General features: G+C 47.2%; 1 protein-coding gene across 2 annotated transcripts in view; it reads left to right on the top strand.

Moving 5' to 3' along the window:
• The window catches only part of GSG1L (GSG1 like), a 279,380-nt gene that overhangs the window by 177,391 nt on the left and 84,050 nt on the right, over positions 1 to 17,939 (top strand). For both annotated transcript variants that reach the window (XM_054452720.2, XM_054452719.2), the window contains exon 3: positions 4,595 to 4,747. In XM_054452720.2, the coding sequence (XP_054308695.1) occupies positions 4,595 to 4,747 (153 nt within the window). The remainder of the gene's footprint in view (positions 1 to 4,594; positions 4,748 to 17,939) is intronic.

Here is a 17,939-nt window from a genome sequence, read left to right as displayed (position 1 = left end):
AACTTGCAGACGGATGCTCCCGAGACCAGTAAGAAGATAAGGAAATAAATCTAGCAATCTAGCTGGAAAAGCACAACTCGGCCGGGCACACCTATAATTTCAGCGCTTTGGGAGGCCGAAGCAGGAGGATCACTTGAGGCTGAGAGTTCGAGACCAGCCTGAGCAACATAGTGAGACCCTGTCTCTGCAAAAATAAAAAATAAAAAAATTAGCTGGCCATGGTGGCACTTACCTTTAGTTACAACTACTACGGAGGCTGAGGCAGGAGGATGGCCTGAGCCCAGGAGTTAGTGGCTGCAGTGAACTATGATCACGCCACTGCACTCCAGCCTGGACAAAGAGCAAGAGCCTGTCTCAAAAAAAAAAAATCTATATATCTATATCTGTATCTATATCTGTATCTATATCTATATCTATATCTATATCTATATCTATCTAAGCACAAGCCAGCTGGGTGCAGCTCAGGCCTGTAATCCCAGCACTTTGGAAGGCCAAGGTGGGTGGATCTTTTGAGGTCAGGAGTTTGAGACAAGCCTGGCCAACATGGTGAAACTCAATCTCTACTAAAAATACAAAAATTAGCCGGGCACGGTGGTGGGTGCCTGCAATCCCAGCTACTCGGGAGGCTGACGCAGGAGAATTGCTTTAACCTGGGAGATGGAGGTTGCAGTGAGCTGAGATGGTGCCACTGCACTCCAGCCTGGGTGACAGAGTGAGAGTCTGTCTTAAATAAATAAATAAATAAATAAATAAATAAATAAAAATAAATAAATAAATAAAGCACCACAACCCCGCCAGACATCGGGGTACCCGTGCCTGTTTCCCCATGGTTAAGTTACTTCCGGAGCATCCCCACCTCCAAGCTCTGGCCCATCTCCCATCACTTCTGAAAGAGCAGAGCTGGGCCCTGCTGTGAGGGGAGGTGCGGGGGAAGCGTCCTGGCCCGCGGCCCATGTGGGCAGGGTTGAACGCACTCCCTGGGGTGTGGGGGCTGCGCGGGAGAGGCAGCTGAGTCAGTGAGCAGCGCCATGATGAGGGGCAGTCCCTGCCAGCACCAACAGGGGCTGGAAACCCAGCGATAGGAGCATCAGCAGCTCCGAGGTAAAGACTGTTGGGTTGGGGATGAAACCTCCTGGGGGCGGCCACCTTCCTGCAGGCTCAGCGCTCTCTGAATTTCCTGCTTCGCTCCCCGCTGCCTGGTGGGCCTTGGGCCAACGAAGGGCTCGGAGGCTGTGAGTGTGCGGTGCCAGGAGGTGTTTTAACAACATCCAGGCTGCCAAGAGCACATTATTCTCTTACAACAATCCAAGGAATTGCCCAGGAGATGTGATATTTTGGTAGGGGGGAGAAAAAAAAGAAAAGAAAAGAAAAAAGGGAAGAAGAGGAAAAGAAAAGTTTTCTGAAACTCTAAAAGGGCTGTTGCGCTAGGAATGATAGTGGGTGTTTCAGCATCTGGATTCTTCGTCAGGGAGCAGGTAGGGACTCAGAATTTACTGTTCATTTGTTTTATTTGATAAATAATATTTCTTGGATGTCCCCGGGACATTCCAGATGGAAAGAACAACTTGTGTAAAGGCAGAGAGCTAGAAAAGGATGTGTTTGACAAGAAAAACTGAAGATAAGGACTCCTGGTTGTGATGGAAATTCTCCTCAAACTGACATGGGCAAAGACAGAGAATTAATTGGTTCATGTGATTGAAAGAACAAAGGACCGGCAGCCTCAGGCATGGCTGGATCTAGGGGCTCAAACAATGTCATCAGGATGCAATCTTCCTCCATCTCTTGGTTCTGCCTCCCTTGGCACTGGGTTCACTCTCAGGAAGGCTCTTGCCGTCTGGTGATTCAGTCAATTCCATCTTTACATCCTTCTAGCCTCAAACCTGGTAGAAATAGAAGGCTTCCAGGGCTGGGCGTGGTGGCACATGCCTGTAGTCCCACCACTTTGGGAGGCTGAGAGAGGATGATCACTTGAGCTTAGGAGTTCGAGACCAGCCGGCGCAACATGGTGAAACCCCCTCTCTGCAAAAAATATAAAAATAAGCTGGGCATGGTGGTGCATGCCTGTAGTCCTAGCTACTCAGGAGGCTAAGGTGGGAGGATCGCTTGAGCCCAGGAGGTGGAGGTTGCAGTGAGCTATGATCACACCATTGTGCTGCAGCCTGGGTGACAGAGTGAGACCCTGTCTCAGAAAGAAAAAGAAAGAGGGAAAGAAAGAAAAAGAAAGAAAGAAAGAAAGGAAGGAAAAAGGAAAGAAAGAAAGAAGAGAAGAGAAGAGAAAAGAAAAGAAAAGAGAGAGAGTGCTTCTCTTTCCCAGTAGTTCCTGCAAAAGTCCTGAGGTTGAGTCTCATTGAATAGACTTGGGTCATGGGTCCATGTCTGACTGCCCATGCCTGGTCCGTAGTTTTTTCTCTAAAACGTGGGTCTTGGGGGACCACATGACTAGTGTGACCTGGAAGGCAAGCCATGGGGACGTGTTCCTAGTTCCATCTTCTATTTGCTACTTCTTCTTTCAGAAATCATATGTACCCTCACAATTTCATTTCTCCCTGTTGACTCTATCTCTAACCTTGACCTCATCAAGAGCCCCTGGGCTGTTATTTCCAGTCCCCATTGGATACATCCTCATTATGTTCTTCTAAAAAAATTGTAATAGTACAAATGACTCCAGCTCTTACTATGTGCTATTCATAAGCTCCTTACATTGCTGTGCAACTGAATCCTCACATCACCACAACACTGCAAGACAGGCATTATTACCCCATTTTATTTTTTTATTTTTTGAGATGGAGTCTCCCTCTGTTGCCTTGACTGGAGTGCAGTGGTGCTATCTCGGCTCACTGCAATCTCTGCCTCCGGTGTTCAAGTGATTCTCCTGCCTCAGCCTCCCGAGTAGCTGGTATTACAGGTGCATGCCACCATGCCTGGCTAATTTTTGTATTTTTAGTAGAGACGGGGTTTTACCATGTTGGCCAGGCTGGTCTCGAACTCCTGACCTCAAGTGATCCATCTGCCTTAGCCTGCCAAAATGCTGGGATTACAGGCATGAACCACCGTACCTGGCCATTACCCCCATGTTACAGATGAAGGAACTGAGGCATAGAGAAGTTCACTCCTGAACCAATGACTGGAGTTGGAGGGACATGGCACTCTGACTGGCTAGACCTGAGTCATGTGCCCCAGCATGGAGCCCAGATGTGGGTCAGCTGCAAAGAAACCATGTAAACAGAGAAGAAAGAGGCTCTCCTAGTAAAAAGTATGCAGGAATCATTATAATATGGGTAGGAAAAACAGCAGATGTCCCTAAACTAGATGGCAAATGATGGTAATCCAATTTGGACCAATTTGTAGGAAAAGGGAGCTGTGCTATCTCAGGGAATACAAAGAACGTTTGAACTGCTAAACTACTGGAAGGACAGGCGTGCAGGTGGCCTTCAGGAACAGGTAGAACCAGGTGCTCACATGGTCAGAATGCTCAGACTCTCATCCGAATTGCTCTTTCCTGGTCTACTTCAGCGGTTCTAAGGGCAGGTTCCTAGAGGAAGACTTTGATTGGTCAATTATAAGTCAGATGATCATACTGGACCAATCAGCTATGCCAGGAGGGCAGGACCTCACCAGAACATGGCTGACTGGGAGAACCACAAGGTTGAAGTGTGGAAGTATCACTGGTGGGTTCTAGAAAAAATGTGGAGTAGGATACAGGGCAGATAAAATTGTAGGTGTACCTTGAGGGCAAGCCTGCTGTGTGTGTGAGGTGGCATACTTAGAGCTACAGGTGGCCAGGTATGGTGGCTCATTCCTGTAATCCCAGCACTGAAGGAGGCTGAGGCAGGCAAATAGCTTGAGCTCAGGAGTTTGAGAACAGCCTGGGTAATATGGCGAGACCCTATCTCTATAAAAAATAAAAATTTAGCTGGGTGTGGTGGTGCACTCCCGTATTTCCATCTACTTGGGAGGCTGAGGTGGTAGGACGGCTTGAGCCCAGGAGTTTGAGGCTGCAGTGAACCATGATTGCACCACTGCACTCCAGCCTGGGTGACAGAGGGAGACCCTTTCTCAAAAAAACCCCACAAAAACAAACAAACAAAAAAGAACAAAACAAAATGTATAGTTGGAGGTAACACAGAACCTCGCACTAACTGGCCTAACAATACAGCAATTTATCTCATGAAGCCCAGAACAGGGCAGCTCCCAGGGCTGTTGATTGGTCTGATGAGGCCATTGTTCCATCACTCTTCTCTGCGTCTACAGTGTCAGCTTCACCCTAAACTGGTGGCGGCAGTCTGGCTCTCAGTGGTGATCATCTAATCCATGAGAAAGAAAGGTAGCCCTTGGTCCAGCCACAGGATAAAAGTTCTTCCCCAGTAATGGGCATCCAGAGAATGCTGACTTAAGCTTTGGTCCCTGAGCTGGCCCCTGCAGACAAGGATGGGACAGCCGTGACAGCCTTCCATCATCAATCACGACCTCCCCCAGAACCAGGGTCTATTCTAAAATGACTTGGTACCCTCTGCTGTTGTGGAAGGAATAGGCACAGGGTGAGTCCATCTTGGGTGGCCCCTTATCTCACGGCCTCTCTGCCTCTGTTGGACAGGGGTCCTGTGGCTGTCTGTGGTCTCCGAGGTGCTGTACATTCTGCTGCTGGTGGTTGGCTTCAGCCTCATGTGTCTCGAACTCTTCCACTCCAGCAATGTCATCGACGGGCTCAAGCTCAATGCCTTCGCGGCTGTCTTCACGGTGCTCTCAGGTAAGGCATGGCCGGTCCCGTGGCCTCTCAGAGCAGAGGCGAGAAAGGGTGCTGCCCTTGGAGTAAGCCCTGGTTGTACCAACTGGGAGGCATTGGACAAATCGCTTCTCTTCTGCGAGCCTGAGTTTTATCATTTGTAAAAAATGACCAATGCATATTGACTGAGCATCTAATACATGCCAAGCACAGGACCAGGTACTAAGGTTATAGTAATGAACAAAAGCAGGCAATCCCAGACCTCAAGGAGCATAACATGTGTGGGAGGGAGAGGCAGGTGAATTTGAGATGTCTTCAGGAGATCAGTGCCACATGGTCTGTGATGGATTGGATTTGCAGCGTCAGGGAGGGAGGTGGTTGTGCAGAATAGGCTGACTGTGCTGCCTTTCCCTGGGTTATAAAAGAGAAGCCACTTTGGGGTGGAGGGCACATCGCTCCTCTTCCTAAGCTCATCTGGCTTTGAGAACTCCACGTGGAGATGCTGCATTGGAAGTCGAATGATCAAACACATCCGGAAGCTCAAGGGCAAGTGTGTGTTGGGCAGGGATTGTGGGGAAAGGCTACGGAGCCAGGGATTTTGAGGGTTTCAGGAAGAATGGGGCAGTCAACTGCATCATAGGACTCAGGAAGATGGAGACAGATGATTCCAAGCAAACACTTAGATTTGGTGGGCAGGTGCCCAGGGTCGCCGCAGTGGATCCAGGTCATCAGGGGTTAAGCTGGGATTACGCAGGAAGGGAATAAAGGAAGCCTATAAACTAAAACATCAGGAGGCCTGGCAGACAAAGCAGTGGCTTGGCTGTGTAAGACATTTGTTCCTAAAAAGTTGAGTGTAAATTGAATTTCTATAAATTTAATCCTATTCTTCATGCGTTGGAAGAACTCTCTATTTAATGAAACCAAAATGATGAGCCTCTTGGTACGGGAAGAAATCTCTCCTAATTGAGGTATGTACATTTGACAGAGGAATCTTTCAAAGAATAGAGCTGCATTCAAGAAATTAGAGCACACGCCATAGATCAAAATGTGCCAATCTGTCATCCCCAGGATGTGGGAAATCCAATCATCACTGTAAAGAAAAGAAGAAAAATAGAACAATTGTCACAACACACAGACAATGTGGGATTTGGCCTCCATGCACCCCATCCCCATGCACCCCATCCCCAGCTGTCCAAGGACGGAGAGCTTATTCTTTTTTTTTTTTCCCTCCATCTTTTATTTATTTACTCAACCAACATTCACTGAAGGCCTAACTGGACACTGTGCTTGTTTGGAGGAGTTGAAGGAAAAAGACTCGATCCTTGCCCTCATGAAGCTGTTCTCTCTCTCTATTATTATTATTATTATTATTTTTTTTTTTTTTTTGAGATAGGGTCTTGCTTTGTTGCCTAGGCTGGAGAGCAGTGGTGTAATCATGGCTCATTGCAGCCTTGACCTTCAGGGCTCAAGCAATACTCCCATCTCAGTCTCCTGAGTAGCTGGGATTATAGGCAACCCCTGTCCCCCCAACCATGCCCAGCTAATTAAAAAAAATTTTTTTCTGTAGAGACAGGGTCTTGCTATGTTGCCCAGGCTAGTCTCCAACTCCTGGGCTCAAGTAATCCTCCTGTTTCAGCCTCTCATAGCACTGGGATGACAGGCATGAGCCACCACGCCTGGCCAAGTTCGTAATCTTGTGGAGAGACGTGTTCATCAGACGATTCTAACATGGTGTGTTGACCTTTATGGACTGGGTGTGTTAACAGCTCTGCAGGAGGGGCACCCACATTTGCCCAGGGGGTGGGGATGAGTGGGGTGGGCATGGGGAAGGCAACGTTTGAGTGAGACTTGGAAAATAAGTAAGAGTCTGCTTGGTGGACAACTTGAGGAAGGCATTCCAGGTGGAGTGGACAGCGTAAGCAAAGGCCTGATGATGCGGCATATTCTGGGAACTTCACATAGCTCAGAATGGTGGGAAGACTGGGAGTAGGGAGAGGAGGAATGTTGAGAGATGAAGCTGGAGAGCTTTGTGAGGGTCTCAGTGCTTTATAGAGGTCTTTGGATTTTACCATATAGGCAATAGGGAGCCACTGAAGAGTGTGGAGCAAGGGGCAACATGGTCAGGTTTGCCTTTGGGGATTGTATTAGTCCATTCTCATGCTGCTAGTAAAGACATACCCGAGACTGGGTAATTTATAAAGAGAGAAGTTTAATGGACTCACAGATCCACATGGCTGGGGAGGTCTCACAATCATGGTGGAAGGCAAATGAGCAAAGTCATGTCTTACGTGGTGGCAGGCAAGAGAGCATGTGCAGGGGATCTGCTCTTCATAAAACCGTCAGTTCTCGTGAGACTCACTATCAGGAGAACAGCATGAGAAAGACCCGCCCCCATGACTCAATTACCTCCCACTGGGTCCCTCCCATGACACGTGGGAATTATGGGAACTACAGTTCAAGATGAGATTTGGGTGGGGACACAGCCAAACCATATCAGGGATGATCTCTCTGGGTTCAGGTTGGAGCACAGATGAAGTGGAGCAAGAATGGAGGTGGGGAGGCCAGTCAGGAGGCTGCGGGAGTCATACTGATGCAAAGCAACAAGGCCCAAGTGAAGAATGGGTGAGGACAGGGACAAGTCCACCATGCAGGAGGTAAAGTCAGCGGGGCTTGGGGACTGGTTAGGAGAGGCAGGTGGGAGTGGGTGGTTAGGGGAAAATAGAGTCAAGGTCAAGGGTTTCTAGCTTGGAGTGCACAGAATTCAGGAGGTCCATGAACCCATTTGGGGGAAATAACATCTTTATTTTTCTAACGTAAAATTAACTGTCATTTAGCATTTCCTCCAACAAATCACAGTAGTGGGGATGAGACCCATGACATAGTCACCAATAGTAATCTGTACTTTTCATGAAATCTCACCACAGCTGCAGCTATCTCAAAATGCACTCCTTCAAAAGCATGATACTTGGCCGGGTGCGGTTGCTCATGCCTGTAATCCCAGCACTTTGGGAGGCCGAGGAGGGTGGATCACGAGGTCAGGAGTTCGAGACCAGCCTGACTAACATGGTGAAATCCAGTTTCTACTAAAAATACAAAAATTAGCTGAGCATGGTGGCGCACACCTGTAATCCCAGCTACTTAGGAGGCTGAGGCAGGAGAATCGCTTGAACCCAGGTGGTGGAGGTTGCAGTGAGCCGAGATCACACCACTGCACTCCAGCCTGGGTGACAGAGCAAGACTCCATCTCAAAAAAAAAAATAAATAAAAGTATGATACTTATTAAAGTTTCCACTGAATCTCATTTCATATGTTAACAAAATGGCACATAAATTCCTATACAACAATTTGTTTGAATATATTGCTAACTGTGTTTCAATGTAATTGATTTCTTCTGTACTATGTATTTCATTTTATCTAGTGGAAAACATTATTCTGAGAAGGGGTCAGATGGTCAGAGGGCCCCTGACCTGGGAGATCCCTCGGCTGTCCTTTGGCTTGGAATAGGGTGAGCAGTGGTCTAACCAAGATGGGGAAGAAGTGGAAGGGGCTGGAGGGGAGATGATCAGTCTGTTTCAGACAGTTTGGGCATGATGTCTCGGGGGGCAGGCATCCAGTCCCCTCTCCTTCATCAGAGGGTTCATCTCTCCTTTTCTTCCCCTGTACCAAGCATGAAAAAATCTCCATTTTTCCAAGCATGCAGCTCTTCCCCCAACCTGCTCACTCCAGCCACACAACAAAAGTTTGTCGTTGGCCTCAGGCAGCCACCACCAGTTCTTGCAAGCAGTCTCCTCATGGGGCAGGAGGTGGGGGACTCTCCTCTACCTCCAAGGGCTTCTCAAAGTTTCTACCCCTCAAGAAAACAAATAAACCAAACCAGGTTTCCTCCTAGTGGGGAGACCCACTGTGAAAGCAAATAAGATTGTCTCCATAATTCCAGGCAGATAAACAGTCCAGGCTCAGGGAGGTTAATTGACTTGCCCAAGGTCATGCAGCTAGTCATTGCAGAGCTGGGATTAAACCCAGCTCCAGTTGGCTTCAAAGCCCTGTGCTCTTTTCACAGACTCACACTGCAGGAGTGACCAGGTGGAAGGATGAAGATTTTAAGTCTTCAGAAAACAGTAACTGAGAAGTATGTAGCATCCAGATGATGGAATAAGACTGAGGTAGCAAGTGGTGGAGAGAAAGGATTTTGTATTCATGCCCGGGAGAAGATAAACAGGAGAGACACAATATGAGGAGATAAACTTTGAGGCTGCTGCTGAGAGCTGGGAAGACACGGGAAGCTGGTCTTTAGGGAGCCCCTTGGAAACAGGGCAAGGGGTGGTGAGGGGCTTGGAGGAGGTGGACAGGGCTTGTGCTCTGCTCCTGTGGGAGGGAAAGTGCTGCTTTCTGTCTAGGAAGAGCTGGCAGGCAGGCTTGGGCAGAAGCCAGCAGCCAGGTCCATCTGGGGAGAGGCTGGGCTCTGACGTCTGCTGGACCAGCTCAGCCCAAGGTCAGTGCCTTGGTAGAGAAAGCAGAGACTGGGGCAGCCCTTCCTCTAACCAATTACAGTCAGCCCTCTGCAGCCATGGGTTCCGCATCTGTGGATTCCATCAACCCAGAGGGAAACCATTTGGGGAAAAAAAAAAAGCAATTAAAAAATAACAATACAACAATAAATACAATAAAAATACATAAAATAATACAATAAAAATAATAAATAAAATAATACAAATTTAATAACAATACAACAACTATTTACATATCATTTACATTGTATTAGATTTTACAAGTAATCTAGAGATGATTTAAAGTATACAGGAGGATGCATGTAGGTTAGATGCAAATATTAAGCCATTTTCTAAAAGTTAAAAAATTTATTATTATTTTTAAAGACAGGGTCTTTCTCTGTTGCCCAGGCTGGAGTGTAGTGGCACAATCACAGCTCACTGCAGCCTCGGCCTCCTGGGCTCAAGTGATCCTCCCACCCCAGCCTCCTGACTAGCTGGGACTACAGGTGCGTGACATCATGCCCAGCTAATTTTTTAATTTTTAATTTTTTTGTGAAGATGAGGTCTTGCTATATTGGCCCAGGCTGGCCTTCAACACCTGTCCTGAAGCAATCCTCCCTCCTCGGCCTCCCAAAGTGCTGAGATTACAGGCGTGGGCCCCAAATTATATCAGGGACTTGAGCATCCTTGGATTTTAGTATCCACGGGGAGTCCTAGAACCAATCCCCTGTGGATACCAAAGGACAACTGATTTATAATTCATTCACTCATTATGATTAATCACAATAGCCAGAATTGACTGAGATGTGATAAAAGCTCTCTCCTTTGACCCAGTTTGAATCAGGCCCCTCTGAGTCCTCCTTCTGACTAGACCCCAGTCTTGGGTTCTGTCCTTGGTCCACTCAGTCTCATTTTAGCAAGAATCCTGCTGGATCCATGTATCAAAACCCCCCCACCCTTGATATCTGATCAAATTCCTCCTCCCTCGCCCCTGATTGTGTTGTCTCCCTGGCCTGCCTTCAGCAAAACCCTGTTGAGTCAGTTTAGCCAGAACCCCCTTACCCCTGATGCTTCCTCATAGTGATTTTCATCTGTGAACCCCACCCTGCTCCTTGGCTATGAATCCCCACTTGTCCTTGTGTTCAGAGTTGAGCCCAATCTCTCCCTACTATTGCAAACCCCCACGGCAGTGGTCCCTCTTGAATAAGTCCTCCTTACCGTTTTTACCTAAAGTGTTTGGATAAGTTTTTCTTTAACAGGTTGGGTGTGATGGCTCATGCCTGTAAACCCAGCACTTTGGGAGGCTGAAGGCAGAAGATCACTTGAGGCCAGGAGTTTGAGATCAGCCTGGGCAACATAGTGAGACCCTGTCTTTATGAAGAAAAAAGAGTAGCCGGGCATAGTGGTGTGAGCCTGTAGTCCAGTCCCAGCTTGATATGGTTTAGCTCTGTGTCCCCACCCAAATCTCACCTTGAATTATAATAATCTCCTCATGTTAAGGGCGGGACCAGATAGAGGTAACTGAGTCATGGGGGAAGTTTCCCCCATGCTGTTCTTACGATAGTGAGTGAGTTCTTAAGAGATCTGATGGTTTCATAAGGGCTTCCTACTTTGCTCAATACTCATTCTCTCTCCTGCCGCCATGTGAAGAAGGGCATGTTTGCTTTCCCTTCCACCATGATTGTAAGTTTCCTGAGGCCTCCCAAGCCATACAAAACTGTGAATCAATTAAACCCCTTTTCTTTATAAATTACCCAGTCTTGGGTATGTCTTTATTAGCAGTGTGAGAATGGACTAATACACAGCTACTCAGGAGGCCAAGACAGGAGGATCCTTGAGCCCAGGAGGTTAAGGCTGCTGTGAGCTATGATCATGCCACTGCACTCCAGCCTAGACAACAGAACACGACTCTGTCTCTCAAAAACCATTTTTTTTTCTTTAACAGATGCTACTATGCACTGGCCCTGGGGTAAGCCTGCCACATGTGTTAATCTCTTTACTCCTCCTATAGCATTATGTTCTTTCTACAGAAAACTGACTTGCCTGCAGCCACATAGCTAGTAATGTATTGAACCCTAGAGTCTGCCATGGTGAAGTGCTCTGAGCAGGGCTTTGCACCCAGGACTTCAGGTTATTATTGTTATTATTATTATTCCTAGCTGCCTTTGAATAAACTGAGGGACAGATCTGGCCCCAGAGTCCAGCACTTGCAAAATGAGGCTGGGGCAATTTGAAAAGATATCAAGGGTGGGCAATTTTCAAGCCTGGGGCCCAGGGGCCCAGGGGCCCCTTCAGTGAAGGGAGAAAAAGGTCAAGTCTGTCTGCCCACTCAGTGTTGCTGGCAGCAGAGGGTTATATAGGAAGGTGGCCCCCCAGGGCTGAGGGACAGGGTGGGGGAGGGGCAGGGGAATGGGAAGTTGGGGATGGTGACTTCTGGCTCCCTTGGTCACCTTGTCCAGCGGGCACAGGGCTTGGAGCTCATGATACTTCTAGAGACCCATGAAATGTTTACTTTTGACTTCTTTTAAAACCAGAAGAAAAAAAGAATATAATAATAATGAAGATATAAAAATGAATCTAGACAGGGTCATATTTGTCTTTATACCATTACTGTCATAAAAGGTAAATCTTAATACATCTTTTATGGAGGAACAGGTCTACAATGGCAAAAGTGCCCAGGGCCCATAAAAGTCATAATGTGGCCCTGAACTGGACCACGGCCTTTCTAGTGCTTTCCCAGCAGAGCAAGACTAATTCGAGACCAGGGATGGCTCTGGCTGCCCATGTTCCCACTCCCCCAAGTCTTGTGACTTGGGGAGAGATGTTGGGGAAGACAGGGCTCTGCCACCCTCTTGCTCCCCAGTGGCCAGGGGCTTAGATCCAGAAAGGGCTGTGAGCAGGCTGGGCAAACCTGTTCCTCCCCCAGCTCCTCCAAAAATTGAGGCTGATCCACTAAGGAAGAAAGAGAAAGTTGTTTGGAAAATTCCTGCACAGTCCGGCTAACTGTGGGCTTTCAGGAAAAACAGCACTGGCACAAAGAGAAATCTGTCGATCTCCGAGAAATAATCAGCCTCATGGAGAAATCAGCAAGCGTCTATTTTGTTACCTAAAGAGAAAATGAAATTTCACAATAAAACCCAGATTACCAAAGACAAGGTAACTCTTTGAAATCCGAATTTCAGGTGCCATCTTAAGAGTGTGGACCGAGTTGAAGAGCACACTCTTCTATGGCCTGCGGGGTGGGTGCCACCAGTGTGTTTTGGACAGGAGTTTGGGGACCTGGAGGCCTGGGGGCCGAGGGGCAAAGCATACCAACCTCACTCCACTGCCTATACCCACATCTTCAGGAACTAGGTTGTGAGCAGGCACAGTGCAACTCCCCTGGGCCTGGTACCAGTGCCAGGAGCCAGGCAGCATGTAGCTTCTCAGGAAAGCAAATTTGCAGAGCCATTTGCCTTACAATCTCATCTGTGCTGCCTTTTAGGAGTAAATGTGAGCCATGAGCTGACTGAGTTTGCCTTTTTCCATCGGCTGCCAGGAAGCTCAGATCTAAGTTCTGTGTTCAATTATGACACCTTCCCCCAAGCAAGGCTTCCTTCCTGTTACACTTCTTAATTCCTTGGCATTTTCTTGGAGCTTACTCTTATTGTGGTGACTTTTGGTCTTATGCTTCTTCCTGTAAACGGCCACAAATTATCTTAGGACAAGTTTGCTGGGACCCTAATTCCACCAGTCACCCCTGCCACCTTCACCTGTGCTGAAAGAATCTCCCACCCATAACCCCTTCTGTTCAGTTTCCCTGGCCTGGCAGACTTGGTTTCTTGCTCATAGCTTAGAGGGCAAGTATTTTTGTGTTTGAAAATGCAGAGGGTCTAAGTCAGAAAGATGAATATTTACATATTATTAAAGATCTTTTTATTTGTAAGTGACAAGAACCTGATCAAATTAGCTGGAGGGAAAAAAGGGGATCGTGCTGGAAATCTATTGGTTCAGTAATTGAAAAGTGGAGAGGCTGGGCTTCAGGCACAGTTGCATAGAGGTGATCATGCAATCAGGAATCTACATCTCTAAACTCTGCCTTCTTCTGTGTTAGTATCATTCTCATCAGGCCCTCTCCATGTGGAGAGGATGGCTACAAGTAGCCCAGGCTCATTTAAAATTCTAGAGGTAGAGAGAACTCCTTTCCAAAATAGTGTCTGCTTGGAGTTTTGTCCAAAAAGGACTATAATTGGACCAACTATGTTCATAGACTCATTTCTAAACAAATTACCATGCCAAAGGATGAATTACTCTGATTAGCCAGGTTTGGTTGGGTCTGTTGGCATGCCCATGATGTGGGCTCAGTCATGGACCAAGCAGGATTATCATGCAACAGTAGGCAAGTGGTTGCCAAAATGAACTGCTTGATACAAGCCCAAATGTGTTGTCAAACTGGGAGATTATCAGAGTGTCCACAGTGGAGCCGAACGATCCAGTGCCCCAGGAATGGCAGAGGTCTTATTTTGAGTTTCTCCAAAGCAGACCCTAAGATGAAGATTCAGGTGCAAGCAGTTTCTTTAGGAGGTGATCTTAGCAAGTATGGTGGGAGAGTGGAGAAGGATGCCAGGAAGGGAGGAAAGACGTTAAAGGGAGTATGGACAAGAAGGTAACCACTGTGGGCCACTGGGGCTCAGTCCCTCATGGAGGCTGAGTAGAGCACACCCCAAAACTGTTCACTCAAGGGGTGAGAAAGCAGTGATATTTGCTCACCAACTTCCATCCACCATTAGTTTAGGGTCACTCCTGAGACATTAACTCCCCATAATCTCCAGCCTTCTCCACCGAAGAAAGCAAGTCTTTGAGGAAAGAAGTCACCAACATGCATGGGAACTGCCTAACCAAAGCCACAGATGATGCCTGGCATGGGCCAAGGAGATATAGTTGGAGGCAAGACAATGTCTGCCACAGAAAGTCAAGTCAAGACAAGGGGGGCATTCTGACACCAGCTGGTCTGTGATGATGCAATTCTGATGCCATCTTCCCAGAGGCCGCATCACACTCCACAGGCTTAACGCACGGTCCTCAGCAAGACTGCCCCCACTTCAGATGCCAGCTGCAAGTTCAGGGGTCCCCAGGCCACTATCACTTCTGACCAACTGGCTACAAATACAAGGCTTCAATAATTCACTAGAATGATTCACAGAATTCAGAAGTCACTCTACTTAAGGTGACAGCTGTATTATAAAGAATACAGATCAAGACCAGACAAAGGAAGAAACACATAGGGCAAGGTCGGCGAGGGTCTTAATGCAGAGCTCCCATGCTGTCTCTTTGTGGAATCAGGACACATCACCCTCCAACACATCATGTGTTCACCATCCAGGAAGCTTGCCTGTTAGCTGGGCATGGTGGCACACACTTATATCCCAGATACTTGGTAGGCTGAGATGGGAGGATTGTTTGAGCCTGGGAGGTTGAGGAGGCTGCAGTGAGCCATGATTGCACCACTGCACTCCAGCCTTGGTGACAAAGTCCCTGTCCAAAAAAAAAAAAAAAAAAAGGCTCTCCTGTGCTTCAATGTCCAGGGTTTTTATTGGGATTTTATGACATAGGCACGATTGATGGAATCATTGGCCATGTCGATGTGTAGATGATCTCAATCTCCAGTCCCCTCTCCTCCTTGAGGTCAGGCTGGCTCAAAGCCCCAGCCCTCTAATTGCAAGGCTGATCTTTTTAGTGACCCCCCGGCAGCCCCCATTTTGAGTCCTCATCTCATCTCACCAGCATCAAATCTGATGTGATTCAAGAGCCTCATGAATAACAAAGACACTTCTATTACAAACTTCAAAGGATTTAGAGTGTCCCTCCTGAAGCAGGGACAAGGGCTAGTCAAATTGTTTATTATACAACAAGGGTCCTGGGTGAGGAGACAGGAGCACATATCTGCAGTTGAGCTGTCACCTGCTCCCCTCTCCCAGCCATGTTCAGTTTGGGGCAACTAGAACCATTGACACATTAAGGGAGAGGCCTGGGAAGTCTTCCCTGTTTGGGGACTAATGCCTTAAGCATTTGCAATAGGGCTGGGCCTGCTTAGCTTGGCCCTCTATGGGGAGTCCCTGTGTGTTTTAGATGCTACAGATTTCACCCCTCTGTAGCCACCCATTTCACCCCTCCTTTCCCCAAGGTAGTGGACCAAGCTGAGTCTCTCCAAACTCAGTCTTCTAAAGCTAAGGTGGCCAGTGCTATTCTTATCCCCGAGCCCAGGTGTGCAAGCAACACTTCAGCTCTTTCATTTCTGGATAGGACCTCAATTTTAATTCTAAGCCCCCATCCCTCTGGGCTGGTAGAAGATTTATCTTCAGAATTTTTTTGATGTTTTCTCCCTTCCACCTTTGCTTGCGGCTGTGCCACCATTTTTGGCTCTTAATGCAACATCTGGCAAAGAGGGGGTGGGGTTTGATCTTTGTTGTTATCATCTTCATCATACAGGTCACAGTGCCCAGTCTGAAATCCTTGGGTCTAAAAGTGTTCTAGAATTCAGAACTTTTTAGATTTTGGAAGGTAACATAAGACATAGACTATCCATTCCATCACACCCCACCAGCAGCTGGGGCAGAACCCTATAATCAAATCCATTCATATTTCTGCTGTAAAACACATATGCAGGCTGGCAGGGGCTGATAAATCAAGACAGTAAATAGCCTCACATCCATCCAGGTCAGGCTTATGTTCCAAAGAAGTTTAGGCCAAGTCAGGTATTGTGACCAGATGAGTTGTGAAAAAACATTTGGATTTTAGAACTTCTGGGAATTTGAAATCACAAACAAGAATCATAGCACCAATAGCTCACATTTATTGAACACCTACTGTGTGCTGAGACATGACCTCTGTCCAGCGCTATTGTTACTGGAAAGGGGTCTCTTGTCCAGACCCGAAGAGAGGGTTCTTGGATCTCATGCAAGAAAGAATTCGGGGCGAGTCCATAGAGTAAAGTGAAAGCAACTTTATTAGGAAAGTAAAGGGATAAAGAATGACTACTCCATAGGCAGAGCAGCGGCATGGGCTGCTCAATTAAGGATACTTAGTATTATTTCCTGATTATATGCAAACCAAGGGGAGGATTATTCATGAGTTTTCTGGGAAAGGGGTGGGCAATTCCCAGAACTGAGGGCGCCTCCCCCTTTTAGACCATACATGGTAACTTCCTGATGTTGCCATGGCATCTGTAACCTGTCATGGTGCTGGTGGGAGTGTCTCTTAGCATGCTAATGAATTGTAATTAGCATATAATGAGCAGTGAGGACAACCAGAGGGCACTTTTGTCGCCATCTTGGTTTTGGTGCGTTTTGGCTAGCTTCTTTACCACAACCTGTTTTATCAGCAAGGTCTTTATGACCTGTATCTTCTGCTGACCTCCTATCTCATGCTGTGACTTGGACTGCCTAACCTCCTGGACATGCAGCCCAGTAGGTCTCAGCCTCATCTTACCCAGCCCCTCGTCAAGATGGAGTCACTCTGGTTCAAATGCCTCTGACACTACAATGGTAGGTGCTCTTATTGTCCCCATTTTATAGTTGAGAATACTGAGGCACAGGCTTAGTAAGTGGCGATTTTGGCTTCAAGGCTCATGGGCTTTGCTATTAGACTGGTCCATGTAGGCTATTGCTGGCCGTCCACATCCATATGGCCCCTTCTGGTCCCCAGGGGCTCTTTGCTGCTAGGACTGGACATGAGATGGGAGAATGAGGCTGGTAACTTCCGTACGCATGGTCTCCTCACTCCAGACTGGGGGGTCTCACATCTAATGCCCAGAGCGACCATGGAGGTGACTTAAATGAGTGCAGCTGCCCAGATATAATACAGCAGGGAATACGGCAGCAGAGGTGAACTTGAGAGCTCATATGCATGGCATTCGAGGAAGACCAAAATCTGTTTTCTTAACTCCTGATTTTTAATTCAAAAAATTTTAGACAGCTTTATTGAGGTATCATTTACATATCATGCTTAAAGCATATAATTCAATGATTTTTAGTAACCATTAGCATAGCTTAATTTTAAAATATTTTCATCACCCCAAAAAGAAACCCCATGCCACTTGCAGTCACTCTTCATTTTCCACCAATCTTCCCAGCCCTGGGCAACCACTGCTCTATTTTCTATTCCATCAGTGTGCCTATTCTAGACATTTTCTATAAATGGATTTATAGAAGATAGGATCTTTTATAACTGGCTGCTTCCATTCACTTCACACACTTTCAAGTTTCATCCATGTTGTAGCTCGTACCAGTACTTTGTTAGTTTTATGGCTAAATAATATTCCATTGTATGGATTGACCACATTTTCTTTTCTTTGTTTTCTTTTTGAGACAGGGTCTCCCTCTGTCACCCAGGCTGGAGCACACTAGCACAATAAGGGCTCACTGTAGCCTTGGCCTCCCTGAACTCAGGTGATCCTTCCACCTCAACCTCCTGAGTAGCTGGGACCACGGGTGCCACCACACCTGGCTATTGTTTGTATTTTTTGTAGAGACAGGGTTTTGTCATGTTGCCCAGGCTGGTCTTAAACTCCTGGGCTCAAGCTATCTGCCTGCCTCAGCCTCCTGAAGTGCTTGGATTACAGGTGTGAGCCACTGCGCCCGGCCCCAAATTTATTTATTTATTTGTCTGTGCCCAATTCCCTGGACCAGGTTTTCTCCACCTCAGCACTACGGACCTCGTGGACCAGATTGTTCTCTGCTGTTGGGGGC

Source organism: Pongo pygmaeus, chromosome 18, assembly GCF_028885625.2.
Source record: "Pongo pygmaeus isolate AG05252 chromosome 18, NHGRI_mPonPyg2-v2.0_pri, whole genome shotgun sequence".
Taxonomy (NCBI): Eukaryota; Metazoa; Chordata; class Mammalia; order Primates; family Hominidae; genus Pongo; species Pongo pygmaeus.
The sequence above is the reverse complement of the archived record's forward strand: the minus strand, read 5'-3'. Positions and strand labels throughout refer to the sequence as shown.